At 36.6% G+C, this 24694-nt stretch overlaps 3 protein-coding genes across 6 annotated transcripts in view; all 3 read right to left on the bottom strand.

Moving 5' to 3' along the window:
* Positions 619 to 14082, bottom strand: LOC110262687. 4 transcript variants are annotated; one of them, XR_002347626.1, is made up of 3 exons: positions 13768 to 14082; positions 942 to 1027; positions 619 to 843 (listed from the first exon to the last, which is right to left on the bottom strand). XR_002347626.1 is itself a non-coding variant. In XM_021103268.1 (2 exons), the coding sequence occupies exons 1-2, from the start codon at positions 14001 to 14003 to the stop codon at positions 1533 to 1535; spliced, it is 315 nt and encodes a 104-aa protein (XP_020958927.1). In that variant the 5' UTR covers positions 14004 to 14082; the 3' UTR covers positions 1034 to 1532. The 4 variants fall into 4 exon arrangements, 1 of the variants encoding a protein (XP_020958927.1); XR_002347625.1 differs by having other exon boundaries at positions 619 to 1027; XR_002347624.1 differs by lacking the exon at positions 942 to 1027.
* On the bottom strand, positions 18657 to 22819 carry LOC107644896 (pentatricopeptide repeat-containing protein At5g66500, mitochondrial-like). Its single transcript, XM_016348848.2, has 2 exons — positions 20264 to 22819; positions 18657 to 18914 (listed from the first exon to the last, which is right to left on the bottom strand). The coding sequence occupies exon 1, from the start codon at positions 21955 to 21957 to the stop codon at positions 20443 to 20445; it is 1515 nt and encodes a 504-aa protein (XP_016204334.1). The 5' UTR covers positions 21958 to 22819; the 3' UTR covers positions 18657 to 18914; positions 20264 to 20442.
* Positions 23267 to 24694, bottom strand: part of LOC107644894 (probable NADH dehydrogenase [ubiquinone] 1 alpha subcomplex subunit 5, mitochondrial) — a 2283-nt gene continuing 855 nt past the window's right edge. Inside the window, exon 2 of the mRNA XM_016348847.2 lies at positions 23267 to 23712. Within this exon, the coding sequence (XP_016204333.1) occupies positions 23516 to 23712 (197 nt within the window). The 3' untranslated portion in view covers positions 23267 to 23515. The remainder of the gene's footprint in view (positions 23713 to 24694) is intronic.

The following is a 24694-nucleotide window of genomic DNA, read 5'->3' as shown; positions in this document are numbered from 1 at the left end:
TCGGTATATATATAATATATATAAAATAGTTAGTCAAATAATTAATAATATTATATTATATTTAAGTTTTTATTTTAATTTATGTTATGTATGCAATGATGGTTATATAAATTTTAAATTTTATTTTATTTGTTGGATTTTAATAATTATAGCGGTGGGTAAGGGTAGGGCGGGTTAGGGTTTAACTTTTTACTACCTGCGGGTAGAAACGAGACAGGTTCTATGCGGGTTATTGTAGGGCGAAGCGGGGTTGGGTAGGATAAAAATCCGCCCCATTGCCACCCATAATAATGGAGAGATTGAACAGGATTTAAATCAAAGGATTCAAGCAAGTTGGTCAAAATGGTAGAGTGCGTCTGGTTTTATATGTGACAACAAAGTGCTTTTAAAACTTAAAGGTAAATTCTACCGCACTGCTAGGGGTGTTCGCGATGCGGTTTGATTTGGTTTTTGAGAGAAAAGTCATCCGATCCAATCGTTTAATTGAACTACGGTTCGGTTTGGTTTGATTTTTTTATCCAGATCATCCGAACCAAACCAAACCAATTAAAATCGGTTTAGATAGATTCGGTTTGTTTGGTTTTATCAATCAATTCGAAAAAATACTACCATACTATTTCACAAAGTCATAACATTGAAATCGACAAACACAAATACACAATAGCTAACAAAGTCTTGATCAAATGAAATTCGATGACAAATGAAATTTAAATATGGAAATTAAAGAAGTTTAAAAGTTCAATAGTCAAAATAACTGAAAATAAATATAAATTTTCATCAAAGGATAGCCAAGTTATGGTGTCTTCTCCAACAAAACAGCTAAACTTCTTTACGTAAACCAACCTGAAATCAAAATGCAGTTACATAATAAGAACAATAGTAATAATAAAAGTGTTTCCATCTTTGATTGCTACTGTACAACACAACTTGCTAACCCTGACCATGTTACTCGTCAACAAAAGTGTTTGTATCCAAGCAGTCTCAGCTTTTTGGTCAATAAAAATGTTGCCTCTTCATCCTTTTCTACCTGTTTGTGACCATTTCTTGCATGTATAATGTCTACCAAAATTATCCTTTTATTCTTATAAGGACTCATATATCATATATGCAATTTTACTAATGCAACTATAATTTTCAACAAAAGGAAAGTCACTGATTCAAAGAATTGACAATTCATCCCAATCTTATCAAGATACTCATATTCAAAGAAAACCACAGCAATTCATTTAGAGATGAAAAACGGCACTGAGAAGCACTTAATCAACTCCAGATATCCATACTCTAACATAAGCGCATGTGATGCCTAGCTCAACTCCAAAGTTTCACATGGCAGTAACTGTTAACCTTGCGGCCTTGACTAACAAACATCAGTTATATACCTCATACCAAATTACTAAATACTAATAATGCTTGCAATTGCAAAGCCTAGAAAATTTCAAGCACCAAATCATTGTACTACTATTGTACATATGTCTATAATCCCATCAATTCCCTAGAAAATGAAACCTTACATTTTTCTCAGATAAGAAAATTTATGGTCGTTTGTGCATGTTGTGATCGAATGATATCTTCCAATACAGGGAAAGGGGAAGCGTGCATGCAGATTCTTTCCTAGTACATCATAACCAAAGCTACAAGTGTTATAATGAACAGGACAAACTGTCATTTTTTTACTATCATTTTTATCTATCAATCCAATTTCTTTGGTCTAATAATTCAACAGCAGAAACACAACAACAAATAGATTAAAAATAGGAAAACAAATAAATTAAACAATGATCAGTGAACCAGGAATCAGAAGCAACTTCCCTAAACAATGAACAACAAATAAAACAATGAACACTGAACCAGCAAGAAAACAACAACCAGCAACAACGAAATCAAATAATCAGTGAATCAATAACAAGTAAAACAATAAAACAAATAAAACAACAAATTTCCCTAAACAATGAGAAACAAATAAAACAATAACAAGTTAACAACAACCAGCAACAATGAATCAATGAACAATAATTATTGAACAGAAATTAGTCAAACTACTTAATTACATACTTGACTCGGAGGCTCGGGCTCCATATCTCACTTGAATCGGTGGTTGGGTGGCTTGGTGGTCGGTGTTGTGTTGTGCTGTGCTGTGCTGCGCTGTGGGTGGCCAAAAACGTTGCTGGGTGGTGCTGTGCTGGGTGGCTCGGTGGGAAGAAGGCTTCGGCACTGCTGGGAAGAACGCTACTGGGTCGATGCTCGCTGGGAAGAAGGCTCCGGCTTCCGCGCTGCTGGGAAGAAAGTTGTTGGATCAGTTCTCGCTGGGAAGAAGGCTTCGAAGGCGCTGCCAGGTGGTGGGAGGAATGGTTTCGAGCTCGAGACTCCAGTGCAGAGAGCGAGAGTGCGAGATTGAGAGAAGAGAGCAGCTAGAGCTAGGTTTACGTTTGGGGGTGGGGGGTTTGGTTTTTGATGGTTTTTTATATACCTGTTTAGTTCGGTTCGGTTGGGATTTTCATTGTCAGAACCGAAAACCAAACCAAACCGTAACAAAAATAGCAAAATGTGTTTTTTCGGTTTGTTCGGTTTTCGATTTTTTGGTTCGATTGGTCGATTTAGATCGGTCCAGATCGGTTTTGAACACCCCTACGCACTGCTAGCAGACCGACTATACTTTATGGTACAGAGTGTTAGGCGACTAAAGAGGAGCACGAATATAAGTTAAGTGTGGCAAAGATAAAGATGTTGAGATGGATGAGTGGTAATACGCGATTGGATAAAATACGGGACGAAGATACAAGAGAGAGTTGGAGTAGCACCTATTGTGGAAAAGATGGTAGAATCGCATCTCAGATGGTTTGGACATATGAGAAGAAAACTGACAGAACACCCAGTCAGGAGGAAAATGGGCAAGGGGTGAAAGGCAAAGAAAGTAGGAAGACCATCCATGAGGTGGTCAAACGAGATCTACATGTAAATGGTTTTTCTGTAGACATGATACATAATAAAGCTCAATGCGTCCTTTGATCGATGTAGCCGACCCCACCTAGTGGAACAAGACTTTATTGTTGTTGTTGATGTTAAAATCTTTCTTTTGGTCATAGCATCTGAAAAATGATTGAACCCTCAAAGAAAGGAAAAGATCCAATGGAAAAAACTTCTAGAACAAACCTTAGGGTTTTACCAAAGGACTTAGACACCATCATCGAGGATCCAATCGATACCTCCAACGTAGACAAAATTCTCTTCCTTTTGATGTCGACTATCATGTACATTGTTTTCTAAGTCCCTTACTGCCCTTTTGTAGTATCGATGAAGTCTTCTCTTTCTTTTGGATTTTGCCGAACCAAGAGCTGTTTATAAAAAACGATATTTACATGGCTCTCTTCGATGACAAAACCCACACTTTTTGAAACAATCCTAAAATTTCTAAAAGTACACCCTTTTTGTCCTGGTTTAAGAGACTCGAACCTAACAAAAAGAAATTTTGGGCTACAAGTGGGATCTATGACCTTATTCGACTGTCTCGATATCGACTCACTACTCATCGCTGGATGATTGGAGTTGCTCTTTATTTTTGGAGTCAAACAACCAACAATCTACACCTTCCATGTGAAATGGTAGGCCCAACTTTGTTCAAAGTTGCTACAATAACAGGTCTCTTCCCTATGGGCACCATTATTATGCATGACTTAAAGCCATAGAAAGAATACACACTCAATTCGAATAGTTCATCTTATGGGGAATTCATCAAAAACAATATGGGACAAGGTGATGACCTTGTCACTGATGAAGAACACATTGTGTTATTGGCTATATGGGATAGTCTTTTGTTTGCGCAATGTGACAATGCAAAAACTCTATCAACCATTGGCAACACTCTTCCATGAGAGCACATTGAGCTACTGCTTGGCTAAACTCCTTTTAGAAAACTTATTAACTTATACGAAGAGTTAGGTCTAATGGTTGAAAATCTGCGAGATCGATCTCCTCTCATGGAGATCCACTATTGTTATTCCAATTATGGTTGAATGTTACCTTCAAGAAGTTCATGGTAGTCGATGGCGCTCCTATCGCCGACAAAACGCCGCATTGAGGGCAATAGACCGTTAGTATTGAAGCCAAATTTCTCTTGTTCTTTTGTGGGAGATTTATTTTGGGAGGTTTTTACCAAGCTTTACAATGCCAAATCCTTCTAAAACGATGATCTCAACTTCACTCTTTTGTCAAGTGCAAATGTGGTCCTGATTTCAAGCCTCCATAATCAAGTCTAAAAACAAAAAAGGCAGCATTGGTCCACTTTTACTGCTATCCAAGGGTTTGCCATTGGTTTTCTGGTATACAAAAAAGATCAATATCAAATAACACTTCATGCTCCTCACCTAGTTGCTCGACAAATGGGATTTTCTTAAGCATTACCAGCTCCCTTGGTCGAAATTATCCAGTCAACTTGGTACAAGTTTATAATTTGAAGCAAATTCATTAGCACTTGAATCAAGATAAAGGCCGTCGATTTGATTACAATCCCGTTTATTTCAATGCCGTTGATTTCATCTCCAGTTGCTTTGTGACAATCTTTCCTTAAATAGTGGCAAAAATATTTTTCACAATGTGATCAAAATCTTAAGCAAATTCACCAACTGGAGATGAAGTCAACGGGATCGTAATTAAATCGACGACCTTTATTTTGATTCAAGAGTTGATGAATTTGCTTCAAATTATAAACTTGTTGACCAAGTTAGCTGGATAATTTCGACCCAAGGGGAGCTGGTAATACTTGAGAAAATCCTATTTGTCTAGCAACTAGGTGAAGAAAATAAAGTGTTACTCGATATTGAGCTTTTTTGTATACCACAAAACCAATGACAAACACTTGGATAACATTAAAACTGGACCAGGTGTTATTGTTGAGGCGCTGTCCCTCTTTGTTTTCTAGAGGCTTGAAACCAGGCCACATTTGTGCTTGACAAAAAGAGTGAAGCTGAGATCCGTTTTAGAAGGATTTGGCATCGTAAAGCTTGGTAAAAAGCTCTCCCACAGAGGAACTAGAGAAATTTGGCTTCAATATTGACAGTTTATCGCCCTCAATGCGGTGTTTTGTTGCGAGAAAAGCGCCATCAACCACCATGAACTTCTCAAAGACAGCATTCAACCATAATTGGAATAACCATAGTGGACCTCCAGCCTTGAAAGGAGATCAATCTAGCAGGTTTTTAACCATTAGACCTAACTCTTCATATAAGTTTCCTAAAAGGAGTTTAGCCAGGCAGTAACTCGATATACTCTCATGGCTTAGTATTGCCAATGGTTGATAGAGTTTCTACATTGTCACACTGCACAAACAAAAGACTATCCTATATAACCAATAGCACGAGAACACAATGTGTTCTTCATCAGTGACGGGTCATCACCTTGTCCCATATTGTTTCCAATGAATTCCACATAAGATGAACTATTCCAATTGAGTTTGTATTCTTTCGATGGCTTTAAGTCATGCGTAATAACGGTTTCCATAAGAGAGAGACTTGTTATTGTAGCAACTACAAAGTTGGGCCTACCATTCCACATAGAAAGTGTAGATTGTTGGTTGTTCGACTCCAAAAGTAAATAACAACTCCAATCATCCAATGATGAGTAGTGAGTTGATATCGAGACAGTCGAAGGTCATAGATTCCACTTGTAGCCCAAAATTTCTTTTATCAGGTTCGAGTTTCTTAAACAAGGTCAAAAAGAGTGTATTTTTAGAAATTTTGGGATTGTTTCGAAAAGTGCGAGTTTTGTCACCAAAGAGAGCCATGTAAGAGAATTTTATCTACGTTGGAGGTATCGATTGGATCCTCGATGATGGTATCTAAGTCCTCTAAGTCCCTCCTAAAATTGGTTCTAGAAGTTTCCCCATTGGATCTTTTCCTTTCTTTATGGGTTCAATCATTTTTCCGAATGCTATGGCTGCTATGGCGATTTTAACATCAACAACAAAGCCTTGTCTTACTAGGTGGGGTCGGCTACATGGATCAAACGAAGCCATTGAGTTCTATTATGTATCATGTCTACAAATAGACCATTTACATATAGATCTCGTTTGACCACCTCATGAATGGTCTTCCTAGATTTTTTTCTGCCTTTCATCCCTTGTCCATCTTCCATCTCATCCACCCTCCTGACTGAGTGTTCTATCGGTCTTCTTCTTCTCTTCTCTCTCTTTCTCTCTCTCTTATATCTTCGTTCCTTATTCTATCCAATCGCGTATGAGCACTCATCCGTCTCAACATCTTCATCTCTGCAACACTTAACTTATGTTCGTGTTCCCTTTTGGCCACCCAACACTCTGTACCATAAAGCATAGTCGGTCTGATAGCAATGCGACAGAATTTACCTTTAAGTTTTAAAGGCACTTTTTTGTCACATATAAAACCATACGCACTCTGCCATTTTGACAACTTGTTTGGATCCTATGATTTACATCATGTTCAATCTATCCATTATCTTGTATGATGCACCCAAGATACTTAAAACTTTTAACTTTTCATATGATGTTTTTTCCAATGTTCACCTCAGTATTAGGATTTTTCCTTCGGTGGCCGAACTTACATTCCATATATTTCATCTTACTACGGCTTATACACAGACCATACACTTCTAGAGCATTTCTCCTCCAACTTCTTATTTAGGTATTCCCTTGACCTTTCCATAAGGATGATATCATCGGCGAAAAGCATGCACCATGGCATAGGCTCTTGGATATACTCTGTGAGTACTTCCAAGATTAATGTGAAAATATACGGACTTAAAAATGATCCCTGGTGTAATCCTATACCAATAAAAAATTTCTCTATCACACCACTGATTCTTCACACTAGTTGTAGCCCCATTATACATGTCTTTAATTGTATGAAGATATGCGATCCTTACTCTCTTCCTTTCCAAAACCTTCCATAAGCAATTTCTTGGTTCTCTATCATATGCTTTTTCCAAATCAATAAACACCATATGTAGATCTATTTTATTACTACGATTCCTCTCCATCATCCTTCTTAACAGGTATTCGCTTCAGTGGTGTATATGTCTGATATAAGACCAAATTGGTTCTCTGTTACTTGTGTCTCCTGTCTCAGCCTCCGTTCTATCACATTTTTCCATAGCTTCATAGTATGACTCATGAGCTTGATCCCTCTATAGTTTTCGCAACTTTTAATATCCCCCTTATTCTTGTAGACAGGTACCAAGGTGCTCTTTCTGCATTTACCTTGCATTTTCTTTGATTTTAAAATCTCATTAAAAAGCTTGGTTAACCAGCTGATGTCTTTCTCTCCAAGTCCTTTCCAAACTTCACTTGGAATATTATCGGGTCCTACTGCCCTGCTATGTTTCATCCGCTTTAGAGTCTCTTTTACCTTGAAGTCTCGAATTCTTCGATAGTAGTTGAAGTTTTGATCTTCTTCCCTCATGCATAATCGACCAAGGCTCGGAAGAGTCTTCTGTTCTTCATTAAATAACACGTAGAAGTAACTCTTCCACCTTTCATTAATCTTCTCCTCTTGAGTCAAAATCTCTCCGCCTTTATCCTTTATGCACTTAACCTTATTCAAGTTTCTCGTTCTTCTTTCACGGCTCTTTGCAATTCTATATATACATTTTTCTCCTTCCTTCGTGCCTAAAGACTGGAACCCTCTTATGCTCTAGTTCTTGCTTCACTTACAGCCACTTTTGTCTCTTTCTTATCCACCTTATATTTTTTCCAATTATCTGGAAAGAAAGAGAGAACTTCATCGATATGAGAAGAGGATAGTATGGGACTTCGAAAACAACATACATGATTGTCGACGGAAAAAGGGAAGAGAATTTTATCTACGTTGGAGGTATCGATTGGATCCTCGATGATGGTATCTAAGTCCCTTGATAAAACCCTAAAATTGGTTCTAGAAGTTTCCCCATTGGATCTTTTCCTTTCTTTATGGGTTCAATCATTTTTCCGAATGCTATGGCCAAAAGAAAGATTTTAACATCAACAACAAAGCCTTGTCTTACTAGGTGGGGTCGGCTACATGGATCAAACGAAGCCATTGAGTTCTATTATGTATCATGTCTACAAATAGACCATTTACATATAGATCTCGTTTGACCACCTCATGAATGGTCTTCCTAGATTTTTTTCTGCCTTTCATCCCTTGTCCATCTTCCATCTCATCCACCCTCCTGACTGAGTGTTCTATCGGTCTTCTTCTTCTCTTCTCTCTCTTTCTCTCTCTCTTATATCTTCGTTCCTTATTCTATCCAATCGCGTATGAGCACTCATCCGTCTCAACATCTTCATCTCTGCAACACTTAACTTATGTTCGTGTTCCCTTTTGGCCACCCAACACTCTGTACCATAAAGCATAGTCGGTCTGATAGCAATGCGACAGAATTTACCTTTAAGTTTTAAAGGCACTTTTTTGTCACATATAAAACCATACGCACTCTGCCATTTTGACAACTTGTTTGGATCCTATGATTTACATCATGTTCAATCTATCCATTATCTTGTATGATGCACCCAAGATACTTAAAACTTTTAACTTTTCATATGATGTTTTTTCCAATGTTCACCTCAGTATTAGGATTTTTCCTTCGGTGGCCGAACTTACATTCCATATATTTCATCTTACTACGGCTTATACACAGACCATACACTTCTAGAGCATTTCTCCTCCAACTTCTTATTTAGGTATTCCCTTGACCTTTCCATAAGGATGATATCATCGGCGAAAAGCATGCACCATGGCATAGGCTCTTGGATATACTCTGTGAGTACTTCCAAGATTAATGTGAAAATATACGGACTTAAAAATGATCCCTGGTGTAATCCTATACCAATAAAAAATTTCTCTATCACACCACTGATTCTTCACACTAGTTGTAGCCCCATTATACATGTCTTTAATTGTATGAAGATATGCGATCCTTACTCTCTTCCTTTCCAAAACCTTCCATAAGCAATTTCTTGGTTCTCTATCATATGCTTTTTCCAAATCAATAAACACCATATGTAGATCTATTTTATTACTACGATTCCTCTCCATCATCCTTCTTAACAGGTATTCGCTTCAGTGGTGTATATGTCTGATATAAGACCAAATTGGTTCTCTGTTACTTGTGTCTCCTGTCTCAGCCTCCGTTCTATCACATTTTTCCATAGCTTCATAGTATGACTCATGAGCTTGATCCCTCTATAGTTTTCGCAACTTTTAATATCCCCCTTATTCTTGTAGACAGGTACCAAGGTGCTCTTTCTGCATTTACCTTGCATTTTCTTTGATTTTAAAATCTCATTAAAAAGCTTGGTTAACCAGCTGATGTCTTTCTCTCCAAGTCCTTTCCAAACTTCACTTGGAATATTATCGGGTCCTACTGCCCTGCTATGTTTCATCCGCTTTAGAGTCTCTTTTACCTTGAAGTCTCGAATTCTTCGATAGTAGTTGAAGTTTTGATCTTCTTCCCTCATGCATAATCGACCAAGGCTCGGAAGAGTCTTCTGTTCTTCATTAAATAACACGTAGAAGTAACTCTTCCACCTTTCATTAATCTTCTCCTCTTGAGTCAAAATCTCTCCGCCTTTATCCTTTATGCACTTAACCTTATTCAAGTTTCTCGTTCTTCTTTCACGGCTCTTTGCAATTCTATATATACATTTTTCTCCTTCCTTCGTGCCTAAAGACTGGAACCCTCTTATGCTCTAGTTCTTGCTTCACTTACAGCCACTTTTGTCTCTTTCTTATCCACCTTATATTTTTTCCAATTATCTGCATTGCGGCACAAAGACCACACCTTAAAGCACTCCCTTTTTACCTTTATATTTTCTTGTACACTCGCATTCCAGCACCAGGACTCCTTGTCTCTTGGTCCTATCCCTCTTGATTTACCAAAACTTTCTTTTACTATTTTTCTAATAACTTCTGTCATCTCCCTCCACATCTCTTCCGCACTTCCATCTCCATCCACTTTGCTTCTTCTCCTACCTGTCTTAGGAAGCTTCTTTGTTCCTCCTCACCTTTCAACTACCACCACCTCGTCCTTGGATTTTTCGTATGATGTATTTTTCTCAACTTTTACTCAACGCAAAAATCCATGACGACCATCCTATGTTGTGTTGTTAAACTCTCTCCCAGAATAATTTTACAATTAATGCAAAATTTTCAGTCGACTCTCCTCAACAAGAAGAAGTTGATTTGAGAGCTTGTCAGGTCACTCTTATAGGTTATAAGATGTTCGTCTCTTTTTTTAAAACATTCATTTGCGATGAGAAGGTCGAACGTTGAGGAAAAGTCCAAAATAGTTTTACCCTCGGTATTGACCACCCCAAAATCATGGCCTCCGTGAATACTTTCATACCCAACCACTTCTCTTCCAACATGGCCATTTAAATCTCCTCCTAAGAAAATCTTATCTCCTGAATATATGTCTTAGACCAAACTCTCTAAATCCTCCCAAAACCTTATCTTGTCTTACTCGTCCGAACCCACTTGCGGTGCATAAGCGCTAAACACATGAAAAGTATCTCCTTCCACCACAAGTTTGATAGCAATGATCCGATCTCCCACCCTCTTGATATCTACTACATCCTTCTTCCACTGCTTATCCACGATAATACCTATCCCATTCCGATTCTTCACCTTTCCTGTATACCAAAATTTGAACCCAGAAGTATTCAACTCCCTAACGTCCGTACCGACCCATTTTGTTTCTTATAGGTACATGATGTTAATCTTCCTCCTTGCCATGGTATCTACCACCTTCATCGATTTTTCTATTAGAGTGCCTATGTTCCATGTCCCAAATTTCAACCTTCTATCGTTCCTACCTTTACCTTTATCTTTTTCTTTGTGAACTAGCTTATTTACCTTCGTCCGTTCATGAAAATGTGGGAACCCTTGTTCATTTAACACTACACTCGGGAACCGATGCAGTGACTCTTACTCATTTGACATTGTACGCGAGTTATACAGCGCGTTGCTTCCGAACAACGACCTAACTTTAGCGCAATAACAACCTAAATTTTCATGTTGGCTGTCGAAGACCTAACACAACCATTCTCCTTTATTCGAGCTTGGGACCAGCTATGTACCGCAGATGTAGTATAAGCGAAGTTTTTAAAAAAGGCAAAATAATCTTATATTTAAATATAATAACATAAAATATTATTTATTTATTTATTATGTTAAAACACATCAAATCGAAGAATTTGGATTGGTTCGTTTATTTTGCTATATTTCAATTATAATTATTGATTTTTTTACGTTTATTATTCTAATTTTATTCCAAATTCTCATGAAAAATGATTTATTATCAAACATAATGATTAATTATTTGAGCATACAATTTGCAAACTTGGTGAATGCATAGCAACTAATTAATTATATTTCTCTCTTTAATAAATTCATTATTGTTTTCCAGACGTGCTTTGTGAAGCCAATTTTAAAATTAGAGAAATACTACCTAAATAAGTATTTTTATAATTAAGTTCATAATTAAATTTTATTATATTTTAATGAACATCTCAATATATTTTAACGCTGATCTTATTCAAATTTATACATGCATTTATTAAGATGGATTTTGTTATACTAATAAATTATTAGACTAATTTAGTTAAATTTAATTACTAAAAAGACTTAGTTATATACCATCATTTTTAAAATTATTGTTGTTTTCTCTTTATGTATTCATTATTCATATCTTACATAAAATCAGATCCATATCTAAAGGTATCTCAATGAATTTGATTTTGAGTTTAATTTTAATGCTTATATACTATAAAATTTGTTGAGATTGTCATATATTTGAAAAGAATTGGGTTGATTTTATATTATATTTTTTATCTTTGTATCTTGTAGTGTATTAGATTTCATTGATTTTAAAATTTAAATTACACATGATCTAATGTAACACAAATTAATATAAAGAAAAGTTACAATACACATTGAAGTTATACTCCTTGGACAATACTATTCCAAAGGTGGATCATTAGCTAACCATGTGGGAATTTAAAATATCGTTGTTAGATCTTCGATGGAATTCACATTAAGAACGCAACCCAACGATGGCTTACCAAGATGATGATAATGAAACTTGTTATGTATATATGTTATTTCTAGTTTTCTACCCATGTGCACTTGAATTTGCTTATGCTAGTTGAAATTATGGGAACTAATTAAACTCACAAACATATCAACTTAGTGTGTATAATATTATTATGAGTGCACTACATTGATCTAGAATAAACGAAGTAAAAACTTGTACAAATCTAACTAAGCTAGGTACTTTTAATTTTTAAATAATAACTAGAGCCTAGACTAAATTCTCCTCTTTGCAATACCCGGATATCAAAATGTTAAATGTGACACCATTCAGTTTCACCATCACATACATCAAGCTTCTAGGCCTACCAACTTTTCTATTTCTGCAAAGTGCATGAAGCAAGGTGTTGTAAATCAGAGTGTTTGGTGTGACCCCTCTGCTAGACTTGATCACCTGCAAGAGCTTAAAGCCCTCACCAATCCTATTGGTCAAGCAGAGCCCTTTCATCAAGATCCCAAAAGTATAATCATCCCCAACAACCCCAGACTCCATCATACTCTTCCTAAAAAAACTCCCTAGCTATGCTAATGTCCTCCTTCACAAGGACACCAAGAATGGAGTTGTATATCTTTAAGGAAGGACTGCTATGAAACTTGTACACTAAGTCAAGGACCTTGATGACTGCACGAGTCATGCTGGCAGCAGACAATTGTGACAAAGATTTCATCGCCAGGAGGGTGCCGATTGAGTTAGGCATTTCGTCAAGCATTTGCTTAACGCTGTCGAAACAACAGAAAGTACATAGCTTATGGATCAAGGCATGGTATGTGGATTGGAAGTGGGTGAAGCTGGGTAGTGAGGAGGCCCATCTGAAAGTTTCAATGGCCTTGGAAGCAGTTTTCTGTTCAAGGATGAGGTGGCAGACATGGTCCTGTGATGGGGTAGCAGGAGCAGAAGCAGACGTTGATGAAAGGGAACGAATTTGGAAGGTGAGAAAACGCGTGAGAGCGAGAGATTTGGATAATATAGAATTTTACAGTGCGTTGTAGAGCTTTGAGGGCGGCATTATTTGAAGGGGCCAACAAAATTTACAAAAGGTTTTAACTTTCAAGTAAATGAATCTGTTTCTAGAAATGGGTTATGAAAAGATAGTAACTTTGATTTGATTATAAGGGGTATATATGGACTAGTGAAACCGGTTTGTCTTAATCCAGACCCAGCCTAAATATGTACCAAGCCTATTTTTTAGACCATAACCTAATCTTAAACTCGTTGAAACCTATACACATTCGAGCCACAATGATGCCAGGTAAAAAGCGGATGAAAACCAGAACTTTAATAATAATTTGTAAAAAGAGATATTCAGAGAACAATAAACAAACAGAACACCAAAGCACAATAACAATAAACAGAACAATAATCAGAAAAATCAACAATAACCGCATCAACTAAATTAGAAACAAATCAGAAAAAAAAAACAGGTAATAATCAGAGCAAAAATTCAATTTACTGGTAATCAGAACAAGGATCAGAATTCAGAACACCAAAATAGCATCACTAATTAATTTTTTCCAGAAAAAAAAAAAGAGAGGGAAAATACCATTACTGGTAATCAGAAGTCAGAACAATAATCAAAATACTAATCAGAACAATAATCAAAACACTAATCAGAAGTTCTAAAGATCAACATTAATTTTTTTTTAAAATAAAAAAGGAAAAAAATCGGTTTACCTGAGCTTGAGAACAGGGAAAGGGGCAGTTGAGCAGAGGTGGTTGCTAACTGAGCTTCGCCGTGGCGGGGCTAACCTTCGCGGGGACTGATGGTGGCAGAGAAGAAGCAGACGAACGGGAGCAGCAACGCCGGAAAATAGAGCAGAGAAGCGCCAGCGCACGGACCGTCGCACCTCGCAGCTCTTGATGGTGTCGTCGTCACTGAGAAGCAGTGCAGCACCGTGGCCGTGAAGCATCTACGACAGTTCGATTCAACCAGAGAAGCGCCGAGAAGCAGTCGGACAGAGGAGCTTCGGCGCGGGCCAAGGTGACTCTGTAACGAGTAAAATATAGGCCAAGGCCCAATTAGGATAGTTTTATTAGTATTTGAATTACTATAAATAGATATAGTAGAAGGGTAATAGGAGGACATGAATTGAGTAATGAATATAGTTCTTTTTTTGGAATTTTTTTTATGGAATTATCTCTCTTCCTCTTAATTCTCTCTAAATTTTTTTTGATTGATTAATTCTTCTCTATTCCTAAATCATACCCCTTACAGACTCCGAGGCTGCCGAGCCTTGACAGTGGCAGGTGGTCTCTGGTGAGAGATAGAGAAAAGAGGGGGTTGTGCCGCCGTGCGTGTTCTAGCCTCTAACCAAGTATATTTTTATTTTGGAGTACTATGCATTCTCACTAGGGGCATTTGCGGTGCGGTTTAGTTCGATTTTTTAAAAAAAAGTCATCCGATCCAATAGTTTAATTAAACTGTGGTTCGATTTGATTCGATTTTTTTATTAAGACCATCCGAACCAAACCAAACCAATTAAAATCGGTTTAGTTTGGTTCGGTTTGTTCGGTTTTTTCAATCAACTCAAAGAAAAGCTTGCCATACTATTTCACAAAATTATAACATTAAGCTCATATAACACAAATATGCAATAACTAACAAAAATCTTGATTCAATGAAATTTGACAACAAAAGAAATTAAAATAAATAAAACTCAGAATCACAATTTCACAAACATGCCAAAAAATTCCTAAATGTAGTAAAACAAATGAATTAACTCTATTAAATGACACAAGATAACACAAGACTAACATAAGTGTCATTGCATTATGTAAGAAAATAACACATCTAAAGGTATATTACAAACAATAAAATTCTTCCTTTCTATTTTTAATATCATTATATCAATATATGTAGAATGTTGAAGACATCTTTCATAGTACAAAGAACTTCATAACTTGTAATTGAAATGCACTTTCTCACAAAAAAAATGCAGGCAAAACATAAATACATTGTGCCCATCTAGTTCTCTTGAAACTAAAAGTCGCAACCGAGACATGTGTAGAAAGACCAATTACCTTAGAGAATTGCACCTTCTGTTCATCAATTATATTGATTCCAAGTTCTCTTCTTATATCCTGCCAAAAACCAATACCAGATAATGAACAACAAATACTAGGAATCAACAACAATGAACAACAATGAACAAATAATTAAAAAAACAGAAACAGAAACACAACAAAATAAAATTACTAGCATTCAGCAAATATGAACAATGAACAACAATCAGCAAAACCGAACAAATAATGAACAACAATGAACAACAATCAGCAACAATGAACAAATAGATTGAGTAGAAATTGAATACAAATAAATCACAAAATCAACTCAAAACAAGCAAAAATAAATTAAAACCAGCAGCTCAGAATCACAGAATCAGAATTATTAATAAATTAAATCACAAAATCAACTCAAAACAAACAACTCAAATTAACAAAAACAGTAAATAAGCACAGTAACTCTGCCTATGTTACACTTGCGGTACATAGCCGGTCTGAAGTCCGGATAAAGGAGGAGGGTTGTGTTAGGTCTTCGGCAACCAACATAAAAATATAGCCGAACCCCCATGACATTAATCAAAGACATTATTGCGCTAAAGCTAGGTCGTTTCCCGGAAGCAACGCGCCGTATGGCTCGAGTACGGTGTCAAAGCAAGAGTCGCTGCATCGGTGCCCGGATATAGTGTTAAATGAGCAAGGGTTCTCGCGTTTTCGTGAACGGACGAGGGTAAATAAGCTAGTTCACAAAGTAAAAGGTAAAGGTCGAAGCAACAGAAGGTTGAGATTTGGGACATAGAACATAGGCACTCTAACTCAATTCTCTATAAATTTGTCTCTAATAGCTAATTCCAAATTCCAAACGTAGAAAAAGTTATAGGGATTACAAAGTGACGATCCAGATTGAAGATTTCACCTAAATGCCTCCTAACATAATCTGCACATACCTGAGAGCTATTTGATCCTTCCTTTCTCATTCTATTCCCTTTTTCTATACAAAACATTCTAGTATGCACAAAGTCTAGCCATGAAACAAGTCTCTCTTCACTAACAAACCGCATCTATTTGCATCGGAATACCTAGCGGAACTTCACTTGAGGTAGGGAGTTTTGTGCTATTTTTTATATGTCATATCTTAAATGTTTTTGAACATATATGTTAGCATCGGACGTCATGATATAATGTCTCTTTTCTTCATATGCATTATGCATTATAATAACAATCTTATGTGCATTAAAGAACTGAGGGAATGATCATTCGGTAAGGGAAGGTGACCCCAAAGACAAGATAATCGAAATGATCGTTCGGTAAGGGAAGATGATCGGCAAACCTTTGAGATAAAAACATTCGGTAAGGGAAGGGGACTATCCCATCAATTTTATATAATAATATATTTTTGTTGACATGACTCCCTTCTTGTGTATGTCTAAATAACCTTGATTGTAAATTGAACTGAGAGAATAATCCTTCGGTAAGGGAAGGTGACCCCCAAAGACAAGATATCGATATGATCCTTTGGTAAGAGAAGGTGATCGCCAAAACGTTTGGGATAAGAACCTTCGGTAAGGGAAGGGGACTCCCACCTTTTATACCGGTTTGAACTCAATACCTTCCAAAAAAGCTACGAGAAAAAGTAATAAAAAGTGCAATGAAAAATGTGATCATGATTGTTCTTCTTTTATTTTTTTTTTTTAATTTATGATTATGTTTATTATTGCATTCAAAGATCCTTCTTTTTTCCAAAGTTCCTTTTTGTATAATGTATGATATTGTTTAAGATCTTTATTTTATTCAGATCTATTCTGTTTGATTTATCTATGGCAATGTTACTATTCTTCTCTTATTTATTATTTATTTCGTCTTGCTTTATGGCCTATGAGAACATCATACCAAGGTTTATGAGTTACCTTTATATGTTTTAACGCTATAGGCATTTTGTATGCATTACACATGTCATAACATAAGTAAATGAGAAGCATCTAAAAGTCACACCACTCCGACTAATCAAGACTTTTGAAAATAATAATTGAACAACATTGCATCATCACTGTTTTTATTTTAAAACTTGGAGTGGCTGGGGATGGATACGATGACACCATATAGATAAACTACTGAGAAACTTTTGTTTCTCACCCCTCTCTCCGTACCATCTTCAGGAACGATGCAGTACGAAGCAATACAATTGAGGTGAAAAGACAGGTGCACTAGTGGGAGCAAGCTATCGAGGACGTAGATAAAAAACATTAAACGTTTATCTTAAGAAGGAAGAATATGCGATTGTTTTAGCCATAGTTAAACAAAATAAGAGAATTAGGATTTCCTATGTGTCTTATTTTATCCTTATTGACTGATTGCAATTGTAACTATTATGTTTCCTTTTTTATTTGGTATGAGTAAAGCTTGTCATTGTTGTGCCTTCATAGTTTAGCACACCGGTTTTTCATGTTAATATTTTCAAATCCACTTATATTTTTCAACTAGTAACTATTCTAATAAAAACTAATTATTCAATATTTTTATCTATAAATTAGTTTATATAAATATTTCACATTTGTTTTAAAAGAAAATTTTCGCAAGGTTTTGAATATCAGCTACTAAATATAATCCAAATAAAGCTTAACTCAATTTAAAAGTATTAAAGTGTTACATTACCTACTCTCCTTGATTAATAACCTACTCTCTTTGATTAAAATTTCTCATTACATATGTGCATTTACAGTTTTTTACACAATGAAACACCTAAACTAATTAATGAAAAGTAAAAAGATAATATAATTTTTTTAATGTCAAAAGATTTCTTGTTACGACAAAAATTATAAAAATCAACATTTTTGCCATTTCACTTGAGCTATTCACCGAACTATAAACTTTGGTAACTGATATTGTAGATTTCATTTACTCAAAATTGGATATATTCCTAGTCCTATATTTTATTAAAGAGTCGTATTAACAAAAGCAGCAAATACCTTGAATAATGGATATTTCAGAGTTAGTTTTAAAATGAATTTATTATGGCTAACAAACTAACTGAGCAGTCCAAATCTTCTATCACTTTTGACATTCTGTGTCAAGAATTATAATCTCACTTCTTTAATGACATAATGACAATTACAGTTCATAATTATCAAATCAAAAAAACATTGAACATGTAATGTAATAAAATACAAAAGTAAATGATTTCTGCACTTAATGCATGCACATCAAATCAAGCACATTGCTTAAAGTGAGAAAAGAAAGACTTCAACCACTTAAAATTAATATTGCATGTATTCAGCATTGGACACTAAAAAATTTCAGTTCTAACACTTCCAGTGCTATTAAAAATTACCAGTGTGCTTAATGTCAATATCAATCAAAAGGAAATGATAATCAAACAAGTTATTCCAAAATTAATCAAACATGATTAGCAGGTCTTTATATGAATTACAATCTTCATGTTGGTTATTGATTCCCATGGATCGACATGTTGATGTACCACTGGCTAAGATGTCTTTGGAAAAATCATTTTTTGTTGAATTTTGAAGCTGGTATGTATTTTCATTCATGTTAAATTTTCCACCAACTTAGTAAGGCTGCTGAGTTAGAGCTTCAATTGCATAATTTGATCCTTAGTCCTTGTCGAAAAGAGTGATATCATCTTAACCCACACAAAATTAAATAAAGTAGATAAGATCATCATATAAGAAAACGGTAAAAAATTGAAAAATAAACGATATAAGTAACTCTAATAGGCATGATATGATTATGTTCAGGACTTCAGGTCACTACTTTTTCTCCTGGGCTCCACCCAATTTTCTTTCTTCTGACTTCTGAGGTATCCTCTACAAAATTAAAAGAACAAAAAAAATAAGTAACGACACAAGATATTATTCTCTTTCCTAATCTGCTACATACACTTTGGAGAAAGCAGCATATCAAACTTAAACATGTGAGATATTCATCTTTAAAGCAATTTATAGAGAAATTATATGAAATGAAAAATCTATCAATTCATCCTTAAGGCAATTTATAGAGAAATTATATCAAATGAAAAATCTATCAGTACTCTTTAAGAGATAAAAGTGAAAGTAATAATATATGATATCCAATTTTAAAATGATGGGTTCTAGTTATCCATAATTTGTTGTCTAGATGCTTGTATTTTTAAAAATACCATATCACTGGCATTGGATTTTCCAAAATTAATGTGCAGGTTAGATGAATCGAATGATCAAAGTCTCTAGGCCGTTCATTCAATAAAACTACTACAAACCGTTAAAATATCATGATAAGACACAAAACACTCATCAAGCATTTGAACTAATATAGTGGATGTGATTGGCTATCAGATAGTATGTATAATAATATTAAATTTACAATAATATCAAACCTGTTATATTTTTACACTTTTTCAGCATGCAGGATTCATAATGCTTTAACTAAATTTACAATAATAATATCAACCACTTGTTTAACGATTAAAAGATTCCGTACATAACAGTGAAAAAAAAGACAAGATTATAGTTGAAAGGTACCCAATTTAATCACCCAACAGGCATCATGGATACAAAATTACCCAACAACCACCCAAAACAAACACTCAAAGCCTAGCAACAACATCAATGCTAAAGCTAAAACATAAAAACAAAAAACACAACAAAACAGAGACAGCAATCCCAACATGAAAGACACCAACTACAACAGCACCCCTGCCAAGAAACATCACTACCAAGATATTCCACCCTCAAATGCGTATAAGAGAGTGTCATTTACTTTGCAAATTAAGCATAAGACTGAAGAGCTCGTCTACACAAAGCATTATATTCAAAAGGTCAGGGCCATGAAGTTATTTACTTTACAAGTAGATAAAAGAAGCTTTTTCAGTTGCATATTCAAAAGTGGAATGAAGTGAGCACAGAAAGATTAGAAAATTACAGCAGAGTGAGGCCTGTGCACTTCATCCCCCTAAAGAACTTTTCCTTTTTCTTTTCATACTAATGATATACTATTCCAGATACAAACTATTCCAGATACAACACCAATTAATAATTTTCATTGAACTAAATTGAGGGAGGAAGAGAGTTTGAGTCTGGAAAACAATTAGGACCAGGAAAAAGCTCTTCCTAAAACAGGACCAGGACATATTCATGGTCTCATTAGGTGCTAATAGGGAAACTTAAATTTAGCATACCGATGTTAGCAACCAAGAGTCGAGCCTAGAATAGAACCAAGCACGAGCAAAAGGCCGACGATGTTAGCCAATGATATAAAGAATGCAGAGCAGACACATTGCCAACTTGCCACTATATTCAATCCATACTTAATAGTAAGACTTGGGCTCAACTTTGTGTTGGCCGTTGCTAGCAAACATCAAGCAGATCGCAACCCGACATGTTGATTGAAGGCTGAAACATTAATCCAGCTATTGCCAGCTTCCTTGACCAACCTTTTTGTCCTCATCATGCTTCTCAACTCATCTACACAATCCCACTTTCCAATGGCTGCATAAAAATTCGATACAAGCACAATATGGCTAGCTTTATCAGGCTCCATCTGCAAGAGATGCTTTGCAGCAAATTCACCTCTTTCAACATCCTGATTAAGACTACAAGCATTCAGCAATGCTATCCATACTCCTACAGTAGGCTTAGTACCTTGCTCAATCATATTTTGATATGCTGACCATGCTTCTTCCATGTTACCGGCTCGGCCTAAGATATCTATGAAGCATGCATAATGCTCTGGATCTGGTTCAAGACCATATTTCTCCCTCAACAAATTGAAGCATTTTTTACCTTCCTCCACCAATCCAGAGTGAGCACAAGCCGACAATACAGACAAAAAAGTCACAGAGTTCGGAATCACCTTATTCCCATCCTCCATCATCTGCTCAAACAGCTCAACACCTTCATGTCCACACCCACTCCGACCATATGCATCAACCATACATGTCCAGGAAATCACATCCTTCTGAGAAATTCCATTGAACAATGAACGAGCATGTGAAATTTTCCCACATTTCGCATACATGTCCAACAAGGCATTGCACAGTTGAGTCTCATAAGTGAAACCTTGACGTACTGCAACACAGTGAATCTGTTTCCCTACCCACAGATCCAGATTCTCAGAGCAGCCAACCAGAGAACTGGTAAGACCAACCACATTAGGCTTCATCAAGCTCAGAATTTTGAACCCTTGATCATACCTCTTATTCCTGATGCATGCAGAAACCAAAGAGTTATACATCATGTCATCTTTCCAACCCTTCAAACTATAGAAAACTTTCAAAGCATCATCAATACATCCAACACTGGAGTAAAAATCAATAAGAGCAGTGCTCAGCACAACCAAATCACGCCCCATGGACACCACCAAACCATGAACCTGTCTACCCAATTCCAAGGCCTTCAAAGAAGCACAACATTTCAACACGGAACAAAGTGTGAACTCACTGAGCATAACATTCTCCTTTCCCATTTCTCTTAGAACACTTAGTGCTTCAAGGGGAAGATCATGCCTCAAGAAACTCGAAAGCAAAGCATTCCAAGCAACAACATCCCTGTGAACCATCTCTTCAAAGATCCTTTTGGATTGTTCCAAATACCCATATCTCGAATACATGTCCATCAGTGCAGTTTTTGCGACAGTTCCGATATCTGCACCGGTTTTGATCATGTGAGTGTGGACTTGTTTGCCCCGCTTAGAGAGTGGTAACAAAGAGCACGCACGAAGGACAGGGGTGAAGGTGTGTGCATCAAGGTCAGAGCGTGTGCGTCGCACGTCACAGAAGAGGGTCCAAGCAGTGGCAAGGTCTCCACGGCGAACATATGAGGTGATGAGGGAGTTTACATGGGAAATGTCTCTATGGAGCATTTCATCGAACATGTTATATGTGAAGTTGGTTTTGGAGGTAAAATAGGACCGAATCAATGAGCATTTTGAAACCAACCAAGAACAAGACAACTCCAGCCAGCAGGTTCAAACCATCATCTCAATTCCGAAAGCCAGGTCCAGAATAGAGAGACAGGGGGCCAAACAGAGAGTCAATTCGGCCGTGAGGAAGTTACCGGGAGAGAAGATTGCACAACAACGCTGCGTTTGCCGCTGGGTTCACAGTACCAAGAATCAATCATCTCAAACAAACCCACCAGCACGCACGACGTAGCACTCGGAGCTCTTGAAGAGCCTAGTCGGAACCGATCAGGAACCACGCCGGAAGCGACCAAAGACGCCGAGAGGAGAGCTCCGCTGCGGTCCGATGGCTTAACCGATGATAGGAAGTGTTTGAGGTAGCTCGCCGGCCTTAGCTCCACGGCGACTTGGAACGGCGATCCTCTGGTAGAAGTAGTGCTCCTCAGGCGGACTTCATCATCTTCTCCTTCTGGAAGCGCAGCATCAGGAATCGCAGAGAGGGAGAGGGGAAAGCAATTTCTGTTTTTGAATTTTGGGGTTGTTTTCGGGTATTTTTCTCGGGGCGGGTCGGTCTATCCGGCCCATCTCACGACAAAAAAAACGATGACGGTGCTTGCGCATCTGGACGGTGTTCTACTTGGGATCTTTACTTCTGGGTCAGTAACTTTTGACACAATCTAACATTTCACCCACAGATCTGACCCAACAAAAAAAAACCATTTCACCCACAGGTGCAGGTCTGTCTGTGGTGGTGGCTTGTTTTTTTTGAAAGAGAAGCTCGACATATATTTCTTTGATATCTCCGGATTACCATCAACAACAAAAGTGATTCACACCTAACCACTCCTTGTTGATAATCTCTTTAACTCCTTTTCCTTTGTTTTGGAAGATCCTCCTGTTCCTTGGCTTGTTTATTTTGGCGCATTAAGTAACCCGTAACTGTGATCATTTTATACTTGTACTCGCTTATTGATATTGACATTGGAAATTGAATAGCATATGTTCCCACTGAGAAACTTTCATGTCTTGGAACGACTGTATTGATAGTATCTTGAAATCATAAACACCACCCGCAAATGATGAATGATATTTTGCAATGATTTTTAACGTTTAATATCATTATTATCCTTCCTCTCTTTTATTTATTATTTCCTTGTTTTTTGGGGAGAAAATACTTGTAACGAAACCATAGTTATTCGAAATGCATTGATTATTTAATATATCATTTTAAATCCGAGATGGTATTCATTTATCAAGGTTGAGAGTCAAGGGAACACGAAAATGGCAGAATTTGGTGTCAAAAGACTTAAATTAAAATTACTTTTAATCACGGATACATATAAAGACACAAGCAATATTTGTTCTTTCTCAAGGTTCAAAGTTCAGGTTATTTAGGAAGCCAACAGTTTTCTCTCACAAAAGCGGAGCCTGTTCGGTTTTAAACTACCTAGCAGAAACAATTTGATGAAAAGAAAGGGGAAAATACATTGGAATTGAGAAACCAAAAGCTCTTTATCTTCCTGGCTGCAGATCAAGCCTTTGAAGGTGATTCACTAGAGCTGATAGCAGGATTATCCTTTCCTGACTTGGATTGAAGTGCTTCTAGCGTGTCGTGGAACTCTTGAGGAAGAGGAGGAGGTCGGTGGAGGGGAACATGCCTGGGAACTGGTGCATCATTCTCGATCACCTCAATTTCATGATCATCTGGGACACCCCAAGGATCCCACTCTGAAATCCAAACATAAACATGACTATTTAAATCAATTTCGTAATATAACAGTTGCCTTACATGTGTATCGTTCAATCCAAAAAGAAAGGTAAAGCACGTGCAGAATGGGCAGCAGATAACATGCTACTTCTACGTGTATTGTTTAACTACGTGAGTCATTATATCATACAAAGTGAATGTCATATTTAGGAGTATTATTGTATCATATTTGCATATACATTGTTATCCTGCATATGTTGAAACATGGTTATAACTTATAAGAGAAAATCAACTGCACTTGAATGAATGTCAATAAGAAGAAACCTAAGCAAACTATTCTTTGGTGAAATGGTATGATCCTACAATGTGACTTCTAATCAAAATTCAAGGTTATATAAACTATACTACTAGAACTTGAAATGCTCAAACTTTAACAGCTAAAATATTGTGATGCAAGTCCATTTAACTTGTCAAAAAGACAGGAGCGCATCTTGAACTGAAAAACTATCCACCAGTACATTCATCAAGAGCTAATGAAACACCTCGAAACACCAAGGGTCAGGTAAAAACCCAGGAAGGTGTGAACTATCTCAACTTATTGTGTACCAAGTGGATAAAAATCCAGAATTAGGCTTGAAAGACAAAAAAAACAATTGAGTATGACTGTGAACCAGGTCCACAAGGAACTTTAAATGTAGAAAAACAGATAAACAAGTACATGCTAAAATCTAAAACTCCAAGGATGTTATAGGCGGAGGCAGGAACCAACTTGATAGTGTCTTCCTCAGATAGTTTTTATCCCATTGCTAACTTCTACACAGGTTATGTAGTACACAAGATTTTATAGGTTTGATAGACCAACTTTTGCTAACAATGAAAAGCAAAGTGGAACCAAAGGAAAACATCCCCGTGTTTATTCAAATATATATACATATTTCCTTCCTTTGCTCAACATTCACGCGATTCCACAAGCATATAACACACACAGGTGCAGGAAAACAC

Source organism: Arachis ipaensis, chromosome B05 (assembly GCF_000816755.2).
Source record: "Arachis ipaensis cultivar K30076 chromosome B05, Araip1.1, whole genome shotgun sequence".
In the NCBI taxonomy this organism is placed as follows: domain Eukaryota; kingdom Viridiplantae; phylum Streptophyta; class Magnoliopsida; order Fabales; family Fabaceae; genus Arachis; species Arachis ipaensis.
This window is presented reverse-complemented; position numbering and strand designations above follow the sequence as displayed.

Bases quoted from the DNA above. Each gene is read 5' to 3' on its own strand.
- LOC107644896 (XM_016348848.2), bottom strand. From the start codon at position 21,957: ATGTTCGATGAAATGCTCCATAGAGACATTTCCCATGTAAACTCCCTC.
- LOC110262687 (XM_021103268.1), bottom strand. From the start codon at position 14,003: ATGCTTCACGGCCACGGTGCTGCACTGCTTCTCAGTGACGACGACACC. The intron at 1,612-13,767 runs GTAAACCGATTT...ATGATGTACTAG, and splicing joins TTCCCTGTTCTCAAGCTCAG to GAAAGAATCTGCATGCACGC.